A 24,954-nucleotide genomic window follows, 5' to 3' on the forward strand; every position below is an offset into this window, starting at 1 on the left:
CGGAAAACGTTGTTTTTCTTCCACAAAGAAAAACAATTCCTTAAAATAATGAAACGTTTTAGAACCCTTTTTGCTTGATCTTATAGAAACCACGTGTTGCTTTGCGATCGTTGTTTCCCAAAGCACAAAATGTCTGTGTTGAAATGTAACCCTAAACCATCCAATCCCATCCGTCGTCTGGTTTGGGCATTCGGATGTTAAATGATGATGGGTGTAAGAATTGTAACGGCTCGTACCACCACCCCAAAAACACAGCAGCACCAGCTCATTTATTTATGGCTTATGGCAGCATAGAAGCTGTTTTAGAGCATATTTCCGGTTTCGTGTTTTTTTTCGTGTTGTTTTGAGTTTTTTTTGCTCTTTTTTACGCATGTGATAGACGATGATTTAATTTCAATTTTATATTATGTTGAATGAGAGTACATTTGCTTCCTAGCTGGGCACAGATGAATAGGCCAAAGAGAGGAATTATTTGCCGCACAATGAAGAAGATCTCTCCAGATGCAAGGACTTGCTAAATATTCGACGCGATCAGGATTAGATTTTTTTACCCTATTTTGATAAAATATTTCGATTCCGTAACTGCCGAAATGTTTGTCCGCTACATCGGGAATGTGGCGGCATGTTGGTACACAAAGACGAGAAAAGGAACCCACTCTGGAATCGCATGATGGCGAAACAGAGGGAACATAATTCTATCACCAACGAAGGTGTAGGGGCGGTGGCCAGAAGCAAGCAAGCATGAATTTTTGTGCTACCCTTCGCCAAACCTTTGGAACATGTTTTTTTTCTCTTTAGAGAGAACTGTAAGCTGAAATCAGATCGTGCGATGATCACGGAAGGATCACCTTGCTACAGATTTCGGGCATCAGAGTTTATGCTAGGGGTGATTTCACGGTTTTGGGTACGAATGTGTGTTCGTGTGTGTGTGTGTGTTTTAATATCGTCTCGAATTGCGAGAAGACTTTCAGAAGGGTTTGAAAACATGTGCCTTTTTGTTGCGAATTGTACTTTGATGAGCAAAACAAACTACATAAACTTTTGTCTACCTTACCATCGATGCGGACATTTTTTAACAAATATCCATACGGGTAATTATTGTCATAGTTTTTTTATACAAATTATACGCATTTCTTAAGAAAATGTTCTTAATATGAACGTGTATGAGTGTTTTTTTTTCATTACAAATCAACGATGTAAAGCAACGCCATTTTTAGTATGGGTTTTGTGCAACACAAAATCTACTGGATGTCAGTGGTGCTACGCGTTTCGATACGCATGAGACAAGCCGAAAAACCAACTACACCGCGTGCAGAGAAGCGGGAAAGCATATCAGGAACCGCATGCTGCCGCGCTCTGCTCGGAAGGGTTGGAAACAAAAGAAACTTTCCGGGTAGCACGAAAAGGAAACCGTCGCCAACACAGAAGAACAAACGCGCGCGTTTTGGGCTAAAGGAAGTTAAAACGGTTGGGATGTTGGTTTTGAATGTGGTTGTGTGTGCCATTGTTCACGCTGAACATAAAGGGTTCGCAGGTGTATGAAATTGAGATAACATTTTCAAAAAAAAGAACAAATAATAAAATGTCAAAAAGAAATTTTACCATGTAGGGAAAAAATTAAGATTATTTGTATTGGGACTAGGTATTAAAAAATAATATTTTTTTTTCATTAATTTTCCTTTTACTTAATACTGCTTCAAAATTTAATCCTGGTTTTTAAATAATTGAGGAAGTAAAATTATATTAAAAGTGGTATAATTCAACAAATTGTTATTTGAACTAAATCACCAGCATAAGTAGCGAAGTGCTGCGAACCCTGCAATTATGCATCGTGTGTGTATAGCGGTCTTACGATTCTAGGAAACCGGCAAGCATTCGACGAAATCAGAGTGTGAAGAAGAGCGAACAAGAATCGTTCTGTTGTGCGATTTGGTGAACAGCTTCTGTGTGTGTGTGCGTGCGAGCGTGTGAGGGATAGGTAATACATTCTATGCACCGTGAGAACAGGATAGCGCGAGTGCGACAGAAAGACCGGTTGCGTTGGTAGTGGTGTGATCGTAGCATGCTACGAAAAAGTCCGTTTGTCGCTGGATGATCGTAGGACTTGGGCAGTAAGTTCATTTTCAGTTCAGCGGTTGCCGGAGTCGGATGGTGTTCTTGTAGGTGGTCCTGCCTGACTGAAGAGTTGAGATTTTGCTGTGGAGCCCTAAGTGTGTGGTGTTGTGGAAGTGTTGTGACACGGAGTGAGGTGATCGAATTTAAAACGGTTCTAAAAGTGAACACATTTCATAAGACAGATGATCGAAACGAACCATCACCACGCGCTAATGGGAAGGGAAGATTGTTGATTGCTCGATTTGGTGAAGAATAAACGTAGTGCGAATATTCAACCTCTCTCCCCGTGGTGTGCCACAAGTGGGCATTGTGGAAGTCTGGTTCTGACATTGTTGCGTGCCAATGTTTGATGAAGATCATGTTGTACATCATCGTGTTTGAACAGCTCTGTGAGTCATATTTCTTCTTCTCGGTGAAGACTAATTAACAGCCGGCATTGCGGTATTGTTTGGTTGGTGCGTGTAGTGTGATAAAACCGCACGAATTAAGCCCCGAAGTTTTGTTTTGTATGTTTTGTGACATTTTAAGATCGAAATCCAAGCAGGTCGAATTGAAATGTGCTTAGCGCTAGATACAGTGGTTTAGTAGTCAGTTTAGTTAACGGATACTCTCGTCAAGCTTGCAACTATTCTTGAGTTCTGAGCTGAGTGTTTTCGATAAGTGTCACGATTCCATGTGATTTTTAAGACTGGGTGTTACAACGCATAGTAAACTGAAGTGTGTTCAATGCTGTAAGAGTGAGCTGCCGTAAATTTCAAGTTGTCACAAACTTGAGAAATTCAACCAACTGTTGCGTACGAATGCTGTATTCATCTCTCCATTCCGACTGAGTAAGTAGTTTTAATTTTTCCATTATTTTATTGTATATTTGTACGTTCGTTAGTAATGATGTGTTCAGGTCGACATACTTTTATGCTTCTCAAGTATTGGGAATTTTATTTAACAATTTTTATGTTCCAATCGATCATACGTTTGTTTACGTAGGTATTTCGATTTGTTTCTTTGTGAAACTTTTATGGCGCACTGTTACAGAAGCCCAACGATATAACTCGTAGTCCTTTATATCCCGAGAGATGCGTGCTTAGCTTACGAAAAAGTAGGAATTCGTAGCGTTGCCGCCTGTGTGGTATTTTCCCTCTCCGTTTCCGAACAGAAAAAGGCGTCCGATCATAGTTAGTAGGCAGTGCGCTTCCGTTGTTACCCTGCCGACAGCAGCAGCAGCAGCCAGTAGTTAGTGTGCGAAGCCCCACACACAGTGAGAGCGAGAGGGACCGATCGACGCAATATCGTGGAAATGGCGTTGGGGATGTGTGTATAGTTTAAGTGAAAAATTGTCGAACCGGAACGGAACGCAGCCCGGGACGGGTTTTGAATCATTCTTTTATTTTTTGAGTTGTGTGGTTCGACCACCGCCACCCCATACACATACACACAGGCACATTCCGTACCCCCTTGATGTGTGGTGTTCCATGTAAAGTATGCTCACAGCTTAAATGTTCTTTCTGGCTGGGCCGTGCGTTCACTTATTCTTGTTTTTCTGCGTATGCTCTCGGAAGAGCGCATAATTCTCAAACGTAGAATAGAATTCGATGGTTTATTATTCTTTTTCCTCCACTGGAGACCCTTCTGTGAACGATTTAACTTCCAACGACAGGCTGGGTTTAGAGCAAATTTTCTAACGATGGAAGTATTGTGGCTTCTAGGAAATAGCAAAGAACGATTTCATGTGTGATCGATGATCGTGTGAGGGAATATGTTGGGAAGATCAAGCAATATATTAGTAATATGTTGTAATTTCTGGGGTGTAAGGAATTAATAAAAAATATCGAAGTGCGAATAGTGATACTCTTTAAAATTCCAGGAAGTCTACGCAGGAAGTCTAAAGGCATTTTATTTTTCTTGTTCCCCTCAATCTTGTTGGGCCTTTTATATTGGAACCAGCGGAATTGGTACCACACACTGTGGTTTGAAACCCATTCCACTACCTGTTGCTTTTGCTTTAGAGTTGGAACTGAGAATGATGGGGTTGGAAGAATAAGTAAGGTTTCCTTCGAAAAAGGCTTCCTTTCCGTATCAACTGGTAATTTGTTTGTATTGTTTTAATTCCCAACTAGCTCTTGTAAAACCGATAGCACATGAGCAGGTTTCGAATAATTTTTGGAAAAATCAATCCATAGGAATTCAGCAACGACCAGTAATGAAGCATTGGAATTGTTCTGATTTATCGTTAAATGTGGAGGAAAACAATGTTTCTTCCCCAACAGGAATAATAATGTATATTTTGCTTGTGTGTGCCACACTGTGTACCGAGGGAATGGCAATTGAGGTGTGGTACAACTTAGCCTCACGGTATTTAGCCCCCAAGTAAAGAGAGCGAGGGATATGTGGTACGTGATTTCTGAAGCGTAACGCTTCTTGTTGTGCTTTTCGCTTATTCGTTTCTGAATTGGGGAATGATAGAGAAGATAAATGCATATTAAACATATTCTTCACGCGGAGTTCGTTTGCTTGAATTTGGCTCGTATAATTAGATGTTTATGAAATTATATTTTTTCTCTTAGTTATGGTACTCTGAGCTTAACATCCCGAATGTAATTTTTTTCTTTCAAGCTATAAGTTTGACATTTTAAAATTAGTTACGATTTATCTTCGTAACGAGGATTTTCTAAGAACATTTTTCAATATGTAGGCTATTTTCGAAAATATGTGGGTGAGCTACATGGTTCCACACGTCCCTCAAATAGCTTCACACCTAAGTATGGCATTAACTTAGAATTTGTATAATCAGCTGCTGCCAGTGCGTGTGCTATCTCTGTGGAGATATCGATTTGTGTTTCCACAACCAGCAGCTGGTCAATTGCCACACTAACTGGTTCTTGGATATATTTGTCAACCGTTGGTTGTATTGGTCCTATAACGCATTTCTTGTGATCATGAAGCAAACAGCTGTCTTTTGGTTTACCGTCAGTATCTTGCATTATTTATTTACCATCGTTGTGTTGAGAAAGTGTACTTCGCGATAACATTCCTCAACGCACATTTAAGTAGTTACCCAAAGGCATATGGACGTCTTTGGTGTGATCAGTGGAGGAATTAAGATTCTGATTTAATTTACACTCACCTTCAGCGTACTACCGTTTTTTCATACGATCTTCCGGGGATCATTATGCGTGCGGTTCCGTTTTGTGAATGCAACCAAGTGCCAGGAGATTGTCCAGGTGTAGCGAAGGTTTTCTTCGATTAACTGTAAATATGTAAATCGGCCAAAAGCGAGAAAGAGAGAGAGAAAGAAGGTGACAACACAACCCCCTTTGGCTAACAGCGGTGCTCGGATGATACGATTGAGAAGATGGAAGAAAATGTGGCAGAGATGTGGGACGCCCATACGGATTTGTCCCGTTTTTCATCTCTGTCGAAGATCATCGAACTCGCGAGGCGAGAGAATCGGTCGGAACACAACGGTGTGTCTGTACAACTGTGTGTGTGTTTGCTTTTGAGTTTATTGCAGCAAAAAGTGTAGAGACGCATGAGACACCTACTATTAGCCGCGCAACACTCTCGTTTCCTTTCGCGCATAGAATGCGCTCCGCTCAGCTGTAGGAAAAAAGCATCGCGCCTATGGCTCCCCAACAAACACTGATCGGCCCCGCAGGTTCAGGTGATGGAAGTTGTTCCGTTCCAGAATCGATTCAACAATTTAAGGAACAGAACAATCTTCACGGGGTATTTTGTCCGATTGTGTCTCTTTCTCATACACTTCCTCCCCATTCTGTTGATCGTACCAGGCAGTCAACGGGATATTTGCCTCTTCTGGGTGTTGAAGCTGGGTGGTGCAGTAGTAGATGCTGTCATGGTATCGAAAGCGTAGGCAAATACGCATTACGAGTAAGGAACAGAGTGAAAGAGGAGTTGGAGTTGTGTGTGGTGATCCGTGATGTGTCGTAACTAACTCCAACCGTTTCCCGGCTCTTGTTGTTTCGATGGCAATGGAACGCGCGCGCGCGTAATCGATCGCTTACGGTACTCTTTACCATCGTCTCTCTGTCTTTTCACAGCATAGCGAGAAAAAAGACGACCCGTGAACTTTATGGTCATGATAAGTGAGGGAAATGAAGCTTAAGAATCTCGTGTTTGTTCCATCGTAGGAAAATGGGCAAAGAAGAGGAGGAGCAAATGGGGACGTTAAATTGAAACTTTCAGCGCGGGAGAAAAACGTCAGTGGCACACATTTTATGATATTCGAATTTCTATCTCAATTTCTATTTCTCTTCAATGTTTTCATCGTGGGAATTTATAATTCTTCTACGGGTTTGTTTTTTGTTATTTAAAACGCGTGGTTAGCTTCAGGTCCTCTGAACAAAGTAAATAAGTATCCAGATGTTTTGCTTTCGATCAGCTGTTTCAGTCAGTCAGCAAGACGATATTATTTTTATGTTCTAGCATATTACATTAGAAGTTTTCGTACAGTTCGCAGCACCTTATCTTTGGTTTTCTGGAAAAGCTTATTTAAATGCAAAAATATCTCTTCAATGGAACGTCAAACAGAATTTTATCCAATTCTGGCGTGACCAAATCTTGTACCGCCCGTGTTTCCAACCGATCTATAGCTGTCTGACGCGTATAGTACTACCATCCGACCACTCTCGGTCGCTCTTTGCCCACTTTGGCTGTAAAATCGAAGGTACTGTTAGCCATAACGGCAAAATGTGCTCGTACGAGGGCGCGTGTTTCTTTATGTCGCAGAGCTCTGCAACAACCTTACCACCCCAACCATCCTGCACCCATGCTTGAATAACGCGAAAAACCAAGTCTCTGCATCCCTTGGTTGCGCGTGAGCACTCCAAATATCGTCGTCGTCGTCGTCGTCGTCGAACTCTATCCCCAAACTTTTTATTTCGTTGTACACTGCTTTCCGAACTTATGCTTTCGCCTCGTTTCATTCTGTTTTGTGGTGTGCCATCTCATCATCATCACGATCAAAGGTGTGCTCCTTCTTCTCGAAAGTGTTGATTGGGTGGGGTGGAGAAGGAGACTCTCGAAGTGGGTGAGAAAAGGTGCTGACCTGAACCCCGTTATAAAAGACGCGTGTAACACGTTCCAGTCCGGGATAGATAGTCGAGTTGCGTTGATTTCGTTTTTCCTGTTGTTTTTTGAGGATCGAATCGCTGGTGATCGCCTTTGTTTGAGCGTGTGGATAAAAAACAATCGATGGACCCCAATTGGTTATTTCTCGGGATAGAGAAAATTCTTGTCAATATCACCGTTACAACAGCACCCACATATATTCGGTGATGAAGAGGATTGTGCTATTGCCTTGTTGACACACGTGTGTGACACTGCAATGAAAATTAAGCGAAGAAATAATAGGCAGAAATTGATCATTTAATTATTGAGCCGTAAATTTTAGATGATGAATCTGCCATCCGGAAATTATTCAATCTCGAGATGGAGGATTTTTGGGTGGAATAGATCGGTGCAAAGTGCCATTAGTATGCACTATCCTGAGGATCTCCCATGAACGCGGCATGTGTTATACTCACATTGCAATGGCGGTGAGGTTAGGTAAACAGCAACGAACGCCAGTATCCAGTTACAAACGCAAATCTCTTCAAAAGAGGTGGTATGTAGGTATCCAATTACAATTCATCAGCTTCTGCACGGACCTTGGACCTTTGCAGGGCTGTTACAGCTAGCGCGTATTTTGCGTTTGGCGCGGATTTTGCGTTTCGCGCGGATTTCGCGCGTTTTTACCCTTTATCGGCGCGGATTTTGCGTAAATGTACAAAATAACGTCTAAAATCGTCATTATTTTTACTTCAGAGCAAATCTCCTCATAATCAAAATCGAAAAATTGCCCATTTTATCAATTCTGAATGTAGTGGACGTAATGGGAAAGCATACTCATTTTGTTTGTAAGACATACGATGCAAAAAATGATGAAATGTTTTGAACACCTATTTTCATCTCTGCCACTCACAAAAAAGTTTCGCGCTGAAATTTTCCAATATGATTGAGTGTGTCATACTTCTCGCTCTGGCCAACTTCTCGCTCTGCCACATATGATTTCAAGCAAATAAAGCGAGAAAGCGTAGCGGATTTGTTGATAGTTTGGTGGATTGAAGAATTTCATTCGTACGGAGAAGCAGCAGGATGAAACGAATTTACGAATTTTTAATTGTATGATTATAGTGTGTAGCAACCTTTTCAGTGAGTATTTTTTTCTTAAATTTTTTTTTAACATTGAACTAAGCTATTGAATTAGGCTTCATGAAATTCCAGCATATTGGTAGTGCCAGGCACAGAATATGGAATAACTATTAGTTTTGCATAGTACGTAATGATGAACTTTTACCAAATATTTTGGTAAAAGTTAATAAGTTAATAAAACTTTGTGGATTCTAGAAATTGGCAGTGTTAGAAAATTTCGTTTTTCGGAAATTTGCTAACTAATAAGATTTTTTTTTGCCGAACACTGATTAACAGACGTGGCTCGCAGGTGGCAAAAAAAAGATATTTTTTTATCTCCGCAGGCGTTGCCTGCGACTTTTATGCATTTTTTCCAAACTTCTTATTTTTATCCTTCTTTTCTCCTGCTTGTGACAGGTCGTTGTGGCATTGTCTCCCTGGGAAATACAAGGTGTAGACTTAACAATTTGTTGCATCATAGGCAAAGCGGTTATTCAATTAATCATCATAGAGGGTTAATTAACTACATTTTGTTTCGAATGTTCCAACATCGGGTAAAAATAAAACTATACATTTTATTCTATAATACTGAGTACGTTTTTTCATTATCAATACCTTGATTCAATAATTCTATGAGTTACTTTCGTATTGGCGCGGATTTGAAAATCTGGCGCGGATTTCAAATGGGTTGGCGCGGATTTCGCGGTTTTAAAATAGAGACTTCTGTAACAGCCCTGCCTTTGTCTTGATGACAGCAAAGCACATTTAGAACCAGTTGAATATTTTGTTCTTGGCAGAGCCTGTTTTTGCAAATGCCGGTCCTGAAGATCAGGTACTTACCTTGGCGACGGTCGTCGAAAGATCAAATTTAAATCGCTTTTTTGCCAACAGAGGCTGCATATTTTTGAAAGTTCATAAATAAGGGTAACAAAATTTGGTCTGTAGAATACGTCTTCGGAATTCAATTTACATTGTATACTGTCAAAGCAAAAAGTGTAAACCCAATTTATCAACTTATATTTTATTGATTAAGAGGTGTATTAGTTTTGGTAACTTTTCGTAACATCAGGTCTACGTGTCGGCCGAGATAAGGGCAATGTTGTGTTTCTGACTAATATTGCACTTGTCCCGGCCTATTCGTGGATGAGCCTGACACTCAACAACTGCGAAACTACCAGATCGTCATAATATATGCGTCCTATCAATGGTTAGTAATATTTAATTCGTTAATTAAATTATTATATACTATCATTTTTTTGAAAATATTATTCGACAACATCTCATTCGTTTTCTATCAGGGAAAAGTGTCTTTCAGCAGATGAGTTGCGGGCGTTAACAAAACGTTTTCTTTCGTTGGCATTGAATTCTTGTCTCAAAGATTCCCATCATTAAACCCTACGTCCGCATGAGTAATTCGGAAAGGAAACGAAAACGACACAAGATTCTCCTCCTGTCTGGTCGTTTTCCATGATCTTTTGCGTTTTGCTTCTGAAACTCCAGCCGAAGTTCTGTGCTATTGTTTTGAGCGTGTGAATAAAAAATATTATATTTCAACTGGTCTCGCTCACGAGAGACTTGTTTGTCCTATCCAAGGCATCAAGTACAGAAGATGTTGGTAAAGGCGGGTGATATTGAGGAAATGTTCTTTTTCTTGTGGTAGCTCAGTAAAATGTGGCGCAAAGATCGTAACACAGGTGTGGTGTGCCTACATAATCCCGAATGTGTTTTTGTGCTGTTGAGAAGAACTTTTCCCGACTTTTCCTTTCCTTGTCTTTGTTTAGGAAAAGCTAGCTTTTGAAGGTTGGGAAAGTTATGAAAAGCGAGTTTGAATCGTGAACAACAGCAGAAAATGCAAGTTTCTGGTAAGCATGGAAGCTATTTTCTCCTTGTGAAAATAACAAACCGATAGGTTTGTTTACATCTTGTGGAAGAATTTCTCATATTTTATTTTATGTAGTGAAAGTGATAATGCACTAATAGGAGATATACACCTGATCAATTTGTGTGCTTGTTTTTTTTTTTTCGCTAAATCGAAATGTTTAGCTCTTAATTGGATAAGAAATATTGTTAGTTCTCTGATTGACATTTATTTATTATTGAACTCAAAAATCGCAGAACTCTTGAAGAACTTCATTATACAAATGTAACATACAAGTCGGGTAATAACTGTACATACTAACACTGTGAGAAGAGAAGAACGAACCCACGTACTGTCAAACGGTCGTTGAACTATTTGTTAGCAAGACGAGCAACAAGTGGAGCATGGTGAAAGATCTCCGCATCAAGCAGCGGCAAGCCTCTCTAAGCGCTATAGTAGGGTACTATTCATCATCAACAGACGATTCGTTTCTTGCCATCGTTACTCATCGTAACTCCATCAATCGAACACTGTGGTGACGGGTATGTGTACTGCGAGGACAGCGCGCAAAATGACGTGAGCACAAATCATCATCTGTTGACAATCCAAGCAAGTGAACCGCGCGGAACTATTCAGAAGAACTGACAGGAGAAGTGGCAAATGTGCATCAATAGGAAAAAATCTATCCTAATGGGATAGCATAGAACCGTTTTCCCCCGTCACATCGGTTGTTATTCATCGAGATAAGGAGTTGGAGGAATGGAGAAACTCTGACTGTGGAAGAGGTGGTGGTGGTCAAAGAACACCTTACCAACAGAAACACACACACAAATAGATCTGAAGAATCGAACATTAATCAGCAATTGTTAATTTGATCAAGATTAACCACCATCATCATCATCATGAGCTAACAATAAATAGATGTAAATTGCTTGCGATAGAGTAAAAGGCTCTTTACACATCAAATGGAAACATCCTCTACGAATATGTGTAAGCAAAAATCTGTACGGTATTAGAGTCAATCATTTGCATGTTTTATAATTTTTCTATTTGTTCGTAATAGAATTGCTGTCAAACTTGAGCGCATTTTTATCTCAAATGAAGAAATAAAAACTGTTCATAATTAAATGATCTATTTTAAGATCGCTCACTCAAGATCGCAAATAATAGCGCGATGATGTTCTTTAAACTAAAATACATTAATAAATCCTTAAAGGGACGCCGAGGTGTGTCACGCCGAAAGACAGAAGAGACCACACTATCGATCGAGAGAAGAGACGATCGCGCGAGAATGTGCTTACACATCAACAGAGGAACTCATTGAATGAGGAAAGCACAGATTCATCCGTCGTGCGTTCCGTTAGAGGTTAATCACTTTTGACTGGCTCTTTCCAATGGGCTTTGGAAGAGGTTACATAGCGGTATCCGCCACCCATTGGAAATAGAATTCGTTCCTGTTCTGTATTGATTGTTGTTTCGGATTGATGGGAACAAGCAATTTAAATGTTAAGCATTAGGTGTATTGTTTTAATACATTATTTCCAGATCACTTGCTGTTGAAGTCGATCTTACCTGGCCAATGATTCATGCAACAATCACGACAATACACACGTTGGTTGCCTGTTGTAACGTAGCCTGGATGGTGCGAATAATTCTGCTGAACATTATTATGTCTACAACTTCGCGCGCGGCCCACCCTCTTGATCACCACCCAATTTTGATACAGAATTATGTGATTGTATGAATTGTTGGAAGGATTGTGCGTTGTTGGTGGGGGCCGGTGGCTACGTCGCTGTACCAATTCACCCCTTGTACATTCACCATTATCCGATCGTTTTGGCCTTAACCTTACCTAAGGCCGAAGCTCTCGCCGCCGCATACAATGGTGTTGTGTTCCATCAAGTACCGCGAGACACACAAGCCAAACAATGCAGGAAGAAGGAAACATCTACTAACGATCGTTGGACACACTCACACACACCATCGTAGGCATTATACATTCACCGTCAAAAACTGTGCGCGGAAAGCAATACGTGCGCGCGCGATACTTTTCTAGTCATCTTTTCCAGTCTTCAAGCCACGACGACGACGACGACGGTCCATTACAACACCGTCAGTCTGTATAGCCGCCTTCTCACTGTCAAGGTTTCTGGGTGCTTCGAAGCGTTGACCTTTTTTTTCGTTGCTTGATGTGCTGTACCTTCAGGAGAAGAAAAAGTATCTGGTGATTTGCCGTTTAACTTGTTTCTTCATTTCCAGGGCTGTTACAGCTAGCGCGTATTTTGCGTTTGGCGCGGATTTTGCGTTTCGCGCGGATTTCGCGCGTTTTTACCCTTTATCGGCGCGGATTTTGCGTAAATGTACAAAATAACGTCTAAAATCGTCATTATTTTTACTTCTCATCCAATCTACTCGTAATCAAAATAGAAAAATTGCCCATTTTATCAATTCTGAATGTAGTGGACGTAATGGGAAAGCATACTCATTTTGTTTATAGGACATACGACGCAAAAAATGATTAAATGTTTTGAACACCTATTTTCATCTTTGCCACTCACAAAAAAGTTTCGCACTGAAATTTTCCAATATGGTTGAGTGTGTCATACTTCTCGCTCTGCCACATATGATTTCAAACAAATAAAGCGAGAAAGCGTGCGGATTTTTTGGTAGTTTTGTGGATTGAAGAATTTCATTCCTACGGAGAAGCAGCAGGATGAAACGAATTTACGAATTTTTAATTCTTTGTTTATAGTGTGTAGCAATCTTTTCACTGAGTATTTTTTTTAACATTGAACTAAGCTATTGAATCAGACTTCATAAAATTCCAGCATATTGGTAGTGCCAGGCACAGAATATGGAATAACTATTAGTTTTGCATAGTACGTAATGATGAACTTTTACCAAATTTTGTTTTTATTAACTTTGTGGATTCTAGAAATTTCTAGAATTCTAGAATTTCGTTTTTCGGAAATTTGCTAACTAATAAGACTGTTTTTTGCTGAACACCGATTAGCAGACGTGGCTCGCAGGTGGCAAAAAAAGATATTTATTTGTCTACGCAGGCGTTGCCTACGATTTTTATGCATTTTTCCAAACTTCTTGTTTTTATCCTTCTTTTCTCCTGCTTGTGACAGGTCGTTTGGGCAATGTCTCCCTGGGAAATACAAGGTGTAGACTTAACAATCCGGACCGTCCCCCCGTAGGAAGGACTGACTATCCGGCTACGTGGTAAAATAAGTCTAGTAAGCCAGAAATGGCCGGCGTGGCCTGTAAGGTCGTTAAGCCAAGAAGAAGAAGACTTAACAATTTGTTGCATCATAGGCAAAGCGGTTATTCAATTAATCATCATAGAGGGTTAATTAACTACATTTTGTTTCAAATGTTCCAACATCGGGAAAAAATAAACTGAGTACGTTTTTTTCATTATCAATACCTTGATTCAATAATTCTAAGGGTTACTTTCATATTGGCGCGGATTTGAAAATCTGGCGCGGATTTCAAATGGGTTGGCGCGGATTTCGCGGTTTTAAAATAGAGACTTCTGTAACAGCCCTGCATTTCTCGACAGATGCGCGCACACAACATGTGTCAAACATTTGTCGAATGAGTTGTACCAAATAAATAAATGTGTGGAAACGGTACTTTTGTTTTTGGGAAGACCGCGCTTGCAAACTGAGTATTGCACAGCTTAATAAATGCGTGTGGATACTTCAATCTCGTGTTTTTGACGTATATGGGAACGTCCTGAACCCTTCACGGTAAGAGGTTCGTCCTACATACATTCTTCCGCATCAGTTTTCTTTCGTAGGAAATATTCCTGTGATACTATCTTTAAAACCATTACGAATGGGACACTCATTCATAACATCTTGGGTTTAATATTTCTAAGGCTTAGCCATAGCCACCTTCCCGATACTCTGGAAACAAGTGTCGTAAAATGAGCTTCCTAGGACACAGTAATACGAAGCGAACAGCTGATTGAGGGAATGTTTGGGAACTTAAAATTTATTTTGGGAGAGGTTTATGGTCACACATTCTATCAGATCGTTCCTTAAAGACCTGTGGATCATCACGTACATACATACATTCGAGAGATAATAGTAGCTGGTTCAGCAACTGTCGGAATTTATCGGCAAGTCTAAGCTGCAAATATACAGAATGTACTTCCAAAACAACATTATCATTTCTCCAAAGAGTTTCATATTGCTGACAAGGACTAGAAGTTCTAAACTTTTGCAGGCGCGCGCGGCATCTGTTCATTTCCTTTCCAAAGGGTAGTCGAAGGCGATTTTCTTCTGATCGGTATTTGTGTAACGGTTTGCTCGAGAACACTTAGTGGCTTCTCCCAAATCCGCCCCACCTAGGTCTAAATGTCTCAAGTGCGCTGGAGGTAAAAAGGTGGAGAACCCTGTGAAGTGTGGCAATCGCCGGGATGGATTCAACCTGTGATGTTGAAAGGCGCGTGTTCTCGTTGCGGCACACGAACCCGTTAAATCCGGTTTAACCAACTCAAGGAGAAATACCGGTGGTGTGTGTGCCCTAAGCCAAGAAGTGTGGCTCTTCTTCTTTAGTGGTGAAAATCCGTGGATTTAAACCGCGTTTGCGCGCGCTAGTTTGAAGAAAGTCGAAGCTTCCTGGTGGGCAAAACGAGCTACAGAAGAGGGGGGTGAGGAAGAGAGCGATAAGTTCTTTGCTTTATACACCAATGCTTTGGCCAATGATCGAGATTCATGCATCCGACGACGATCAACGGAAATCTGTTGACGTTGCGGAGAAAGAGGCAGGAAGATAGTGACGCATTTCCAAGGGGCGGCATATAAACTAAAAACTGCTGACGGAGTCACGTTTCTGGCGCAGGAACCGATGGAGTTGAGATGGAGGAGTTCGAGAGAGTTGTGGTGGGTAACGACAAATGCTGCTGTGCAAGCAAGTTTTCCGTCCGCGAAGATTAAACTATGAACGAACAGCAGCAGCAGCAGCAACACAACAGTGTGTCGTGATTGTTCTTCGTACATTTGTTATACAATCAGGAGAGAGACTTCGCCAGCAGTACAGGCCTTCCAGCGCCTGTGTACAATAATTAAAGCCCGAAGGAACGATTTCATGCTGGATCTCCAGTTACAGGGAAGTTATTGAAAATGATCGTTTGTCGAATTCTTCTATCCTTCTTTCATATACACAATCAGTTATTGTTTTTTGGTAGAATGCTGTGTTATATTACATTAAGCTCGAAGAGTACACGCTGAACACTAATATCGGGGCAATGTTGTTTGGTTAATACACTTCGAGCTGAATAAAATGTTGGATTTCATGGTATTTACTTCGCATACCGTTCTGTAGCGATTAATGATCATTGCTTTGGTTGGAATTTGCCCACGGACGTATAAAATGTATTGCTACGCGATCGACGACCAAGAGGATATTGCCTTGTGTTGGCTGCTGTGTACACGCTGAACGATCTTCACTATGTGAGAAAGGGGGAGAGAGATATACAGTGAGCTTTTAGCGGGAGATTTCTTTCTGTAAGAAGTGCTGTGTGGTGCAGTTCGTTCGATAAACTTACGATCGGAATTGTTTATTCCAGAACGAGCGCACGCGCCCCCCAGAGGTGATGCGATGAAGTGTATTGGAAAGCACACGCGAGTCCCGCGATCCAAAGAGAAGTTACTTTGTGAGACTAAAAAGTTGCATTAAGCAAAAGCCACGGAGAAATGTTGTTGTATAATGTGTGGGGGATTTTCTACCAGGCCGCCGGGTGTGTAATACCGATTTCATGACGCTGGAATTATTTATGATGATGGTGGAGCAGACCACGCTCCGCAAAGTTCTTTGCCACGGAATAGCATTGCAATGGGAGGAGGGCGAACCAGAAATCTAGGATGAAGAGAGCGAGAGAGAGAGAGAGAGTTAGTGGTGGTAGACCGTGAATATCTATTCCGTGCCACCAGAAACTGTGTGAAGGAGCGAGAAACGTAGGATGATCGCTACTTGCAGTTAGGAACAATGTCCGGTAAAGTGTCTATGGCGATGTTCACTGGAGCAGAAACTACACCACCGGCAACGAAAATGGCCGTGGTTGAAAATAAGGCAGAATAAAAGCAGTTCTTCTCTCTGTGCATTTGTGGGCTACAAACAAAGAAGTAGTAGGAATTGTACCGTGCTCTGGAGTCAATTCTGCTAAACAAATCTGCCCTGGTGGAGGCACGGCTCTCTGCCACACGTTGTTGAACTTTAGCACTGTTCTTTCGCGCTCGGCAATATTTTGTAGAAATAGAAACGAGAACTATCCTATACTTCCCGCAGGTAAAAAGATTATTAGAAGTGATCCTATCGCTGCTGGTCCTCCGAGGGCCCCCCATAGCAACAGCGTTTCACTAAGAGAGATCTACCTTTTTGTGGTGGGTGGCAAACATCGGATGGAAATGTGAAGTTCGAGGTGAATGAAACTATGTCGCGAATTGCTTAGCCGACGAGATTCGGTCAATGACACCATCAGTTGCGTGGAAGTTCATGATCATCGGTTTAATGATTGGCACAATAAGTGCACGCGAAGTGTACAGAGCGCATAATGTGATCGATACAAAAACACCATTTCTGAGGTTAATTTGTCAATGAAACGATTCGCATTTTGGGGCGCAAAATTCTTTCCTCATTTCCATTACAAAGTAGCAACCCCAGAGAACGCAACTGTCCCGATCTTTTGCTTCACAAAATGATGGGGATCAGCTAGAGAGGCAGACGGAATGACAAGTTATCCGCACAACATATGCACGGTTGACATACACATTTTTGTGGAAACCTGTTTTCTGTAACAAACATCTTCCCCCCTCAATATGGAAGGATAGAGATGAAGTGGAAAATGCATCCCCCGTAGCAGAAGCATGTAAAATGCATCGGCACATCATACACCCTTGTTTTTGTCGTCCCTTCATGTGCACGAAGGCAGAACGCGACCGTCCATTCCCCTTCCAGACGTCGTTTATGAGAGGAAGGGGGAGCGCATTATTGTATGGGAAGCTACTTTCTGGTCCTGTTTTAATTTTCGGTACTGGGGATGCTGCAGTATATGTATGTGCTCGAGGAAGTTAGTATCGTTTTCTCACACAAAATGAATGAACTCTACTTGTTCTGTGTATGGTTGTTGGTGATGTTCTCTGTGCTAGCCGTACACCGCACACAGCACAATCGTTGCTGCTGAAGAATTTCCTTTCTTTGGGGAGAAGTACATTCTTCCTTCACCTTCATTACGAGTACTCTTACGTAAGGAAGGCAGTAAAATTACGACCTCTGGAGTGCTATCTCTTTCTTTCTGGTGATAGTTTTTGTTTCCCATTTCCAATCGCACTTGGGGATACATATAAAAACTGTAAGCCACCAAAATGGCCTGTGTGTGCGTCTTCTTGCCCTTGAATCTTGGTTCGTTTTGGAGTTGGTACGCGAATGTTGCAAACTCATTTTACTTGTCTACCGCTCTTCAGGAGGCTTCGCGATTATTGCCCTTACCGTTTTGGTCCTTCATCACATGATGCGCTTTGGGTGGTAAAGGTCAATGAACTACCCGTGTAAATGAGGCAAAGTGGAAGTTATCCACTTGCGCAATATATACATCCTTTGGACTGCGTCTACACTGGTAACACGCTTGGACTACTGAAGAAAAAATAAAACTGTGCCTCAATCGAATCTATTCCGGTTTTATCCATTACATCATGAACTACTTCTGGGTGCTCCTGTTCACATACGTATGCGTGCAACGCGATTATCTTCCCGAGCTGATCGTACATCGATCGATCATTAGAGACATAAATGGAAGCAAAAGGAAATTGCGCAACACACAGCTGCTGTGTGACAATAAATAGTGTGCAACATATTTTATCTTTTCCATTGCTGACTCTAGTAGCAGCTCACAGTCTCTGGAGTTTCCAGCAGCTCGCAGTAGCTGTGAAAAGAGTGAATTATTTTCTTCGTCCATAATAAGTGCGGCAACGATATCTACTACTGGGCGTCGCGGCGATATTCTTTATTTTGTGTGTCACTGTCTCATTTTCACACTTGCAAGATGTATATTTCGCTTTTAGATCTCCAAAGTAGTAATATCCTTGAAGGATGAAGTGACGAAGGTCCTTCATGTAACTGTTGTTGAAAAAATGGACTGAAACATTTCCCAACGGTGAAGAGAAAAACCCTTTTTACCTTTCTGTCCATAAGAAATAGTTCTCGGTTGCAGCGATATTAAGGTTTCTTTGTCATTCCGCACGACTGTTTTTGTTTTTGAGATATTTGGTGAATTTTGCCTTCGCAACTCCTTAGTTTTGGAGGCGAACGATCCTCACGCATTTGTGGGAAGCAAAACAGGTTAGTTGAACGCGCTAGAGTGAAAAGCTGTACTTGCTTTTGCCTGACTATCTTGCTGTTGAAATGCCACCACTACTGTGTGTGTTGTCCCATAACAGTTCCGCTTGTTGTGTTGCACACGCATGTGTGAAGTGTATTCCAGAGCCTCCAGCAGACAGCAGCAAACCAGCGCGCGCGAGATGCGGATTTTCGTTAGGACCACGAACAAATTGAGTTACGCCTGTGGTGTGTTGTATGTCGTAAAGAGAGGCTGTAAAAAACACGGTGCTGGTTAAATTCCAAACAGGTTTGCTGCTGCAATGTGTGTGCCCTGGGCTTGTTTTCCTGAATGCAAACTTTTTTCGGGCCCCGGTGTGTTGGTGGCCTTCTGGGGGATATAAGTGTGGGGAGAGAAAGTATGATGGTATTAGCTATCGAAATTCGTCCTTTATATGGAAAGATTAGAATATTTTAGTAGTGTTGAATAATTAACTAATGTTTTCTTACTTTTCTTTTTTTAAATTACAGATCAACGCAATCATTTGTCTAAGAAACATAGTGATAAGCCCCTTGAATCGAACGATACTCCTTCAGTAAGCAATATTTCGAAACACAAACAGAGCAGATAGGTTAAAGTTTAATTTGTCGATGTTAAGGTATATTTATGTGTATTTAAATCAGACTAAAACCATTTTTGTTGTACAATTCAATTGATGCCTGCAAAGTTTCTCAACATTAGTATATCATCAGGTAGATATTTATACAGTAACGTATTGTAATAATTGAAAACTTTCATTTATCATACGTCCTGCCCGGTCGTTGGTTGATTGTCACTTTTCTTGATTTCCAAACCAAAAATATTAACCATCCGTCTTTAGTTTAGGGGAGAATAGGTTCAATTGCTTTAAAAGGTGACCAACCGTGACAGAGAAAAGAACGAGTGCAGCTTACAAATAGATACATCCATTTGATATTCATCTCATACAACCAAATATTAGAATAAAATCTTGAAAGATTATCAACAGCAATAAAGGATAAGAACGAAGTAGGTAGCATAGAAGAAGAGTACTCATTTGAAACGTAATACACTAATAATACGAGCAGAAAAATCCCCAAGACATTAGTGGAAAGCCTGAAATAACTGCGAAAAGCTCATTGGCAAAGTTGTGAAAGATTCTCGTTGCACGCAATTCGATCGACACTCCCAAAATGCTTCCAACAAGCCAACATCAGCAGCAACAGTCGCACCAGTCCTCGGATGTGGTCACTCAACAGCAACTGCAACAGGACGCACAAACGCAACACCTTCTAAATGTGGCCGCATCGTCGTACAGCACTGCCGTTTCTTCGAGCGGTGGTTACACCATGAGCTATCCGGTCGTAACCGGCCATCATCTTACCGAGAATAACAACCTGATCATGCATCCATCCTACGGCAAACCGGCGGCACATGTTGCACATCAGCTGCCGCCAGCTTCACTCATCACGCTCCAGCCGGTACCACTCGAGGCACACCATCATTCGGCGCTGCACCATGTGTCCAATTTGGGACCACCGCCACCAGGAACACCCGGTTCCTTGCAGCAGCAGCAGCAGCAACAGCAAGGACCACCACCACCTTCTCAACAATCGACCGTCGTAACGTCATTGGCTCCTCCACCCGGATCGGGGTCGCTCGGTGGTTTGATAATTGGCGGAGGGCAACATTTGCATCACGCATCATCATTACAGCAACACCAACAGCAGCAGCAACAGCAGCAACAACAACAGGCCCACCAACAGCAACAGCAGCAACAAATGGAACAGCAGATGGGAGTTGCATCCTCGAGTGCGGGATCTCAAATTCAACAAGCACCGTCTTCCATGTCGCACGCATCGTCCATGAACGATCCCAACGGAAACGGTATGTGTGTGGTATTGGTAGAGTGTTTCGGTTGACGAATGCCACGGGATAGGAGTAGTATTTATATCGGATTTCGGTTGAGATGCGGCTTATGTTCATAATTCTCCCAGCACATCAAGAACAGAGCACTCTCCAGCTCTACAACATTTCACTTGCACAGACGAGTTGGATATATGTTGGTAAGAGAAAACTTGTCTAGTGTGCTCCGTTTAGTGTTGTGCAGAGATATTTAGTACCAGTCTCACCGAATAAAATCGCAAGCGAACGCGTTTGATGTCCTCCTCGCTAATATCTGTTACCACTTGACATCGAAACTCTTCCGATCGAGGCAGACAAGTTGGATGTCAATGCTTGGTTGATAGTAGAGAAGGACAATTATTTAGCTTTTTTAGTTTGTTTGGTGGTGGTATATAATCCTGGGAGCACAAGAAATTTTCCAGAGTGTGTGGCGTGTTAGCTATCAGGATTGGACTCGCACTATCATCAACAACTGGAGGAAGGCAGGAAGGAAGGATGAGACTTTTGATTGCCGCTGTAGTTGTGCAGAGAGGACTGATTTCCATCCAGGAGAAGGAGTTGTTAATATACGTTGGAGGAACATATCATGTGCGGCAGATCAAGGGAAAAAAACCTTTTTGATCTACGGTAAGGATAACTATTCTACTTATTTTCTTCCAGCATGTCAAATGTTTTTTGACAAAGTTCATAACAATTAACAATTTGCTCATCTGCTAAATAATCCGCATCAACGAATAGAACTAATTGCGTAACTATTTTTGTCTAACACTTAAAAAAGAACCAAAGCTGCTAGAGGACTTAAAGAACGATTGCAATATTTGATTGATCAACTTTCACCTCCTCGAAAAGTCTTGTTTAGAGAGTGCATACGTACTCTATCGAAAATATTAGTTTCTTCAGCATCATAAAAAGTGCCTTGTTCAGGTTAACGAATGCTTAAGGGGAATTCTTGTCCATTATTGCAAGTACTCTTTGTAAGGAAGCGAAGGTTTCCCTTCTAACGGAATATCATTTCCTCCTCCTCCTGTTGAGATGCTCTCCATCATCAGTGGACAACATAATGTGAGTGTTCCTTTTTTGCCGACCACCTAACGTTCTTTTACTGCTCAAGGGCTTTGGATGACTTTCCTGTCGTTCGCGCAACTTCTTCAGATACAGGCAGACACTCACACAGAAAGAGTATAAGTTCTTGAGGTCCACAAAACCGCAAGTCGTATGGGTGGTACGCGTATGGATCTTGTGGAAGAGAATAAGCTTATTTTGCAAAACCTAATTCCGATGACTCTGGCTCTTGATGCCAATACACGATGTGTTCTGTTTGGATTTTTCAATAGCGTTCGAGATTGTCGGTCCTCTCTCTCGTGGGTCTGGTGGAGATCAAATAGTTTGGTTAGGGGATATCTACAAAATATATTTTGATAATTGTAACATTTTTGTAAAGAATTTCCTTCGCGATTAACTACAGTAACTACTGGTAAGAAGCACACCTTTCTTTTTCTTTTAGAAGTTCATTTGTGGACAAGCGAGGATATCTTGAAACTGTGCGTGATTGGGAAATCAAACGCCTCTAGACATGGACTTTTTTTTATCTTTTCCCGTTCTTCATCTGGAGCGCGATCGAAGACGGAGAACTCCAATTGCATCATTACCTCTATTGAACCCTTCGCCGATCCGTCGTGGGGCCAATCCGCACTAACGAACCCGATTCTCCCGGCGATAGCCAACAGTTTCCTTTTCTCACCACAACCGTAGAGTTGTGTGTGCGAGAGACCACTGAATAGCGGGATATGGGGGGAAATGAATGTAAAAGGGCACCGTGGATTGACCCGAAACCGCGCAAACCAACTACCACCATCATCATCTCATCTTCCGTGTTAAGCCATGGCATCGTAGTTTCCGACTCCTAGCTCAAACACACGCACGCGCGCACACACTCAGCGAAATCGTGCAGTGAGAAAGCACCGTTAATGAAATAAAAGGAAATATCTCTCCACTGATGCAACAGCGCACGCCGGCCAGCCTCGACATCCATTTAACCCCCGTAGGCTTAGACCAAGCCTTTTTCAGCAAGAGTGGGTATTATGTCCCTCCCATGCTGCAGCCCCTTTCTATCCACTTGGCGTTCCTGTAAAAGTTTAAAGAGATTTCTAAGAATTTTGCATTTTATATGCTGCTTCTCTATTATCGCATGGGCCAGAGCTCTAGAATTTGTTTTAGCATGCGTTTTTATTGTAACAGGAGATATGGGTTATTGTTGGTGCTGTTGCGCGCTATTTTTTAAACATTATTTTCTGCTTCCGTTATCCAGTTCTGCCGAACAGACGGAAAACAGTGTAATAGCGGAATATATTTTAAATATTGATAATAGTGCAATGAGATGATATGTTTATAATCTCTAGGAAAAATTCCATTTTTCCTACCATTACAAGGATACATTTATATTAGGATTCTCTAAAGTATAGTTCAAAAATAGCGATGATACCAGATGGAGTATAGGGGAATCTGTTATTTTATTCCAATTGTGATTTGTTGCAGAGAAAATTAGATGTTTCCAAGCTCAAATTGATTTTCATAAACAAGCTCAGCAGATGATTTTTTAAGTAGGCGAATGTAAAGATATTAATTGAAGGCTTGTTATCTTATGGGAATACGGATATAAAGTGTAGGAAAGGAGTATGGAGAGGGAGTGGCAGGTAGACGACATTCGGAGCCCAATGATAAAATGATTTTTTTTAATTATTTAAATTGGATGTACGAGAATTTAATTACAAATAACAATCTTCAACCATAATATTTTTGTTATGTGTATAAAAACTAAAGTAAGTTAGTATTATTGTACAAAAATGATTACTAAATGCGTAAATTGCATGAGCTAGTGCGACAGGATTTTTGTTTTAATATATTTAATTTAAAATTGCATGTATGTTGACATATTCTATTAAAATTTATTGGCCTTCTCCCTTTTCCTTCCCGAAACGAGACGAAACCATACGAGAAGAAAAAGAAAGAAAATGAAGAGTAAATAGCACAGACAAAGCAACGCCACCGTCATTCGTATCGTCGATCGCGAAGAAAAACAGATCGATGAAGATCGAACCGGATGAAACCATTAACGTAACTGTTTCTTTCGCCTATTGGCAGTTTTTGGACTGTGAGTGGCGGTCCCCTATTGTGTTAAGTGTGATGGCAAAATGAGAAACGATCGTTCCTCTATTATAACATGGTGGATCGCGGGTTTCTTCCCAACTTCAGATGGGTAGACGGAAGAGGGAGGAAGAATCCGTCACTCCGATTATAAAACTTTTTTTTTGCTCAAAATTTACTCTGGAAAAAAAATCATGCTGTGAAAACATTTTATTGATAGCCGTAAGATCTCATTCCATCTGTCCGATTTTCCATACGTGTTTTCCGTCCGCTTAGCTCTATTTAATTACTCAGCTTAATTTCATAACATGTATGTGTGTGCCAAATATGTGACCAAATGTTTTTGTTTCTATTTCGAATTAGTCGAGACTATTGGGACGTTTTATGGTCGATGGAATTTACATTTTCTTTTCGTTTCGTTTCGTGAAGGGTAAAAAAGAAAAGAGCAAAGGTTAATTAAATGAAAAGAATTAATGTAACACGCATGTATGATGTACCAAATATGCATGAAAAAATTGCTTTTTATTAATAGTATTTGTTCCATATAACAAGGTTTAACAAGATTACTGAAATTAATGCTTAGCCAATAATAAAGCGACAAATGAATAAAAATTGATTTTTAGGAAGCAGAAATAAAAGAAGAAAGACCTTAGGGCTCCGGATGTAGGTCGTGACCGGTGCATTATTTGCTGTTTTTCTATGTCAAATTGCACTTGTCCCGGCCTGCAGCTTTCCGCCCAACATTCAACGATATATTACGAAAATTGTGAAATTTAAATGTGTGTTTAGGATAAGTGTTCATTTTGTTATGTCATATGTATGTGATCAACTAAAATTACAAGTAAAGATCAATCTTCGGTGATTCATACAATAAAAAATAGCGCGTGTTACAAAACGACGTAGAAGTACAGTCGCAAAGATTTCAGCATGTGGCGGAACAAGGATACAAAGCGATTTTGTAGTACACTAAGTACCCGTTAAGTGAATATAACAATCGTGTCACCTTACAAAATCATTCAACTGTTGTAAATAATTTTTCAATATTTCAACCAATAAAATTATTAGTAATAATTGATGCAGAAATTTTCTTTATATGGAAACGATAACTAAAATTAATCCATTTATTAAAATAAGCTATAGTCGATTAACACCGTGTACAAATATCCAAAAAAGGATGTTAGCGTAGTATATAGAATCAAACACATTGTGTTCTCCTAAAGGTTGTTTTAATCTTTTTATGGACATATTTTTTAAAAACAACAAAAACCATCAGTGTGATACCGTAATTTGGTTTGATCTGATTAGCAACGTTAATAACTAGATCCGGATAAAATTAAGATTTGTGTAAGAACATTGTGTGCTGTTTACTGCTAAGAAGTTAAATATGTAAGGCGCAGAG

At 40.8% G+C, this 24,954-nt stretch overlaps 1 protein-coding gene across 2 annotated transcripts; it reads left to right on the forward strand.

Moving 5' to 3' along the window:
- Positions 1-1,682: 1,682 nt before the first annotated feature.
- LOC125762921 (GATA zinc finger domain-containing protein 10-like) lies at positions 1,683-24,254 on the forward strand. 2 transcript variants are annotated; one of them, XM_049425551.1, is made up of 3 exons: positions 1,683-2,945; positions 19,019-20,393; positions 20,834-24,254. In XM_049425551.1, the coding sequence occupies exons 2-3, from the start codon at positions 19,700-19,702 to the stop codon at positions 20,848-20,850; spliced, it is 711 nt and encodes a 236-aa protein (XP_049281508.1). In that variant the 5' UTR covers positions 1,683-2,945; positions 19,019-19,699; the 3' UTR covers positions 20,851-24,254. The 2 variants fall into 2 exon arrangements, with proteins under 2 accessions (XP_049281508.1, XP_049281507.1); XM_049425550.1 differs by having other exon boundaries at positions 1,816-2,945; positions 19,019-24,251.
- Positions 24,255-24,954: the final 700 nt, after the last annotated feature.

This window comes from Anopheles funestus, chromosome 2RL (genome assembly GCF_943734845.2).
Source record: "Anopheles funestus chromosome 2RL, idAnoFuneDA-416_04, whole genome shotgun sequence".
Lineage (NCBI taxonomy): Eukaryota > Metazoa > Arthropoda > Insecta > Diptera > Culicidae > Anopheles > Anopheles funestus.

Excerpts from the sequence above, each read along its gene's own strand:
- LOC125762921 (XM_049425550.1), top strand. The coding sequence starts at position 19,700 with ATGCTTCCAACAAGCCAACATCAGCAGCAACAGTCGCACCAGTCCTCG.